This window comes from Neoarius graeffei, chromosome 28 (genome assembly GCF_027579695.1).
Source record: "Neoarius graeffei isolate fNeoGra1 chromosome 28, fNeoGra1.pri, whole genome shotgun sequence".
NCBI lineage: Eukaryota > Metazoa > Chordata > Actinopteri > Siluriformes > Ariidae > Neoarius > Neoarius graeffei.
In genome coordinates, this window is record NC_083596.1 from 47,689,809 (window position 1) to 47,693,440 (window position 3,632).

General features: G+C 38.9%; 1 protein-coding gene across 1 annotated transcript; it reads right to left on the reverse strand.

Moving 5' to 3' along the window:
- Positions 1-376: 376 nt before the first annotated feature.
- Positions 377-1,768, reverse strand: LOC132875549 (butyrophilin-like protein 2). The gene is made up of 3 exons (XM_060912409.1): positions 1,563-1,768; positions 1,350-1,401; positions 377-1,251 (listed from the first exon to the last, which is right to left on the reverse strand). Exons 2-3 carry the CDS (start codon positions 1,363-1,365, stop codon positions 917-919), a joined length of 351 nt encoding a protein of 116 aa, XP_060768392.1. The 5' UTR covers positions 1,366-1,401; positions 1,563-1,768; the 3' UTR covers positions 377-916.
- Between the last annotated feature and the right edge of the window lie 1,864 nt (positions 1,769-3,632).

The window sequence follows — 3,632 nt, forward strand, 5'->3', positions numbered from 1 at the left end:
TTAAAATGTAGTGAATGCAATAAGTTTATAAAATATCAGCCGTTGCCATTAGTGTGAAGTCGAGTTATTTACTTACTGGTGAGAGAGGTCCGGTGTAAAACAACAGAGAGAAATGTAATGTTAGATAAAATACAAAGAGAAAAACTGATGATTTACAGTCAGAATAGCTGCTAAACAATCTTCACTCTGTGCTTTCAGTACAAAGATGTTCAGCTACAATTTTAACCATTTTAATAAAATATAACAGACAGTGAATCATTATAAATAGTTGATATTCAAACAATGAAATGCTTCATGGAGTGTTTTTTCTCAGTGCAGTAACACATATCTGTGATCAACTGTTGAATAAAACACTATAGATGAAGTGAAAATGCTGAGCATCGCCATATTTTAATCACATTTCTATCTGTATCGGGGAAAAATAAAGACAAGTTCTACTGTCTTCCATAAATGTCCATGTCTCCATGTTTCACAGAAGTGCTGGTGTGATTTGGGTCAGGATCAGTTTTCTTTTTACTTCACACTTTCCTCTTTTCATCTCTCTGCTACAGCTTAGTCTTTGTCTCATCTGTCCATCATCTACTTTTTAGCAAACTGTAATCTGCTCCTTTGCCCCTGAAGCTTATTTTGCTTATTAAAGTGATATTGAGCCAATCACTGATGAGTAAATTTTAAAAAATGAAATAAAATGATTCAAAAACTTGTCATTCATATTTATACAAGCTGCTGTTTTTCGGCTCTTGTGCAGGTGTGTAACAGAGTGAAAAACACACTTACTGTTGATTCAACTAAAATGAACTTCACTCCACATTAGCACCCTGTATACTGAACCTCATACTGAATACTGAGTGTGTGTTTCATGAACTGAGATGAGAAGCTCAGATGATGATGATGTTGAGTTTATGCAGTGTGGAGTTCAGGAACACTTACTCATCTCTACTGTAATCTCCTCTGTTCTGTCTCCATCAGTGACCTGACACAGGTAATGTCCCTCATCTGACCATTCACAATCTCTCAGCTGTAAGGAGACGTTTCCTGTCTCCAGCTCCTGAGTGATCAGACTCGCTCTGCCCTCGTAACCTCTCCCCTTTGTCTCCTGTCTGTTCTTATAGACACAAACACAGTCTGTGCCCTTAAACCACCGGATCTCCATGTTAACAGCACTGACTTCAGGAGACAGACGGCATGAGAGAGTGACAGCAGAGCGATTATAGCGCTCTTTACTCCTAGGACCAATGAGTTTAAACTCATCTGTGTAGGAACACACACACACACACACACACACACACACATCAGTTTCATCTTCAATCAATAATTGTGATAAATTTATCTCTGGAAATGTAACTTACTGCTTGCAGCCGCCATCTTTATCTCTTCCTGTCAGTTCAAACTAATAAAATCCTAAACACACACAGAAAGAGAGAGTCATCCTTTTAAACCCACTCACACACACACATGGTTAGAAAGCGCAGTTCCACAGTGTATTTTAGAGGATTATTTGAACAGATTATTGAGCCGTTGGTGACTAACACGGACTTTAGCATGATGCTAACTCCTTTTACCTTTTCTGTTCCTCATATAAACAGATCTGCTGCTTTAGCTGAAGTGGCTTCACATTTCAGAGCGGCTCATATTCAGTCTTTTCATCTTTACACTTTAAACACCGTGTTTAAATAAATATCACCTGTTTACACACATATACATTCCTCTTTTATTAAATCCGTTACAGCAGGAAGTGTAATGGTGCAGCTACTTTTTTTCTGAGTCCAGAACTACTTTCACTTTCACCTTCATTCCAGAGCCCCGCCCCTTCACCTCTGATAACCCCGCCCCCTGTGCTGCACATCAGTTCATAATCATCCATGTATGTCCTGATCAATAATAATAATAATAATAATTTCCCAGGATTCTCCAAAGTTAATTCCTTCAGCAGCTTCTGAGTTCTAAGTCCAAATTCCACCTTGGGAACAGACTGTACTCTGGTCTCACATTTATAAATTTAGGACTCGTGTTCTGCATTCATGTTACAGAAACTGGCTTAGAATTAAGAAGCATAAAACACATCCACTCCGGTTTTTATTTTAGAAACAAATAACATTTTGAGAAACAGAACAGCGTCAGACACCAGATTAAGGAGGAAAAGTGACACTGTAACTGGCCACAAAACATGAACAGTAGGCTGTCATTGTGAATGTTTATCATGATTTAGTCTGTGATTTCAGTTCCTGCATATGTTTTGATACACTGTGTACAGTATGAAGTATTTAATGTGAATTCTTGAATCTGATTGGTCAGAAGGAGTTGATTGATTTTCTATAACAGCAGCTCTGACAGTAGTGCAGCTGCAAATCACTGGATTACCTTCAGGTATCTATCTGTCTTTATATTTATGTCCCTGTCACTCTTTATGATCTATCTGTGTAGATCAGTTCTTCTGTTGATCTTTTTGTCACTTATTTATTTATGAAGTCATCCATCCATATTCATTTACTTTAGTTTAACATTTACAGAATGAGTTTCCAGTGTCAGTTCTTTGAGGTAAAGCTGTTTACTTTTCTCCCATGACTCTTGTTCTGCTCTATACAAGTGCAGATGCTGCCCCCTCGTGGACGATCTAAGTTTAGTCAGCATTCCGTTGTGACAGTTGTGGACGATGAACCAACCAGGAGATATTTATTGTACTTTGATGACTGAGAGATGTTCTTCTGTATTATTTTACCAGTGCAATTGTGTAAAGCATGCAGTTTGTTTTTTATGCCTTCAATTGAGCCAGAACATCCAGAAAGGCCACCGACGTCCCTGGGCCTGAGCTCAGATGGACTGACGCAAAGTGGAAAAGTGTGCTGTGGCCTGACGAGTCCACATTTCAAATTGTTTGGGGAAATCCTGGACATTGTGTCATGCAGATTGTTATCAGCACAAAGTCCAAAAGCCAGCATCTGTGATGGTAATGGGGGTGTGTTAGTACCCATGGCATGGGTAAATTGCACACCTGTGTAAGTGCCACTTATACTGAAAGGTACATGTAGGTTTTGGAGCAGCATATGCTATCATTCGGATGTCATTTTCAGGGACGTCCTGCTTATTCCAGCAAAACAATAGCAATCCACATTCTGCCTGTGTTACAACACGTCCTCAGAGTAAAAGAGTGCAGGTACTAGACTGACCTGTCGGAAGTCCAGACCTGTCTCCCATTGAAAACATGGGGTGCATTATGAAGTGCAAAATAGGACAATGGAGACCTCAGACTGTCAAGCAACTGAAGTTGTAGATCAAGTGAGAATGGAAAAGAATTTCATTTTCAAAACTTCAACAATTAGTGTCGTCAGTACTTATGGAGGAGAGACTGAAAATTCAACAAGATGGCAGACCAACAGCCCAAGATCTTACTTTAAAAGTCAAGGAGCAAACAAGGCATTTTTTAGCTGTCTTGGTACAATCAACGGGCTATGTTTATTATTAATGCCTGTGAATGATCAATAAACTGATAGAATGAGCACATTCATAAAAATGGTATGTTATATGTGGAACATACCACAACAGAAAGCTTCATCTATTTTAATTTGTCCCTTCCTGTCTGTCTTCTTCTTTTCACCCACTGACGAGAGAAAACTAAAACACCCAGCATGCAA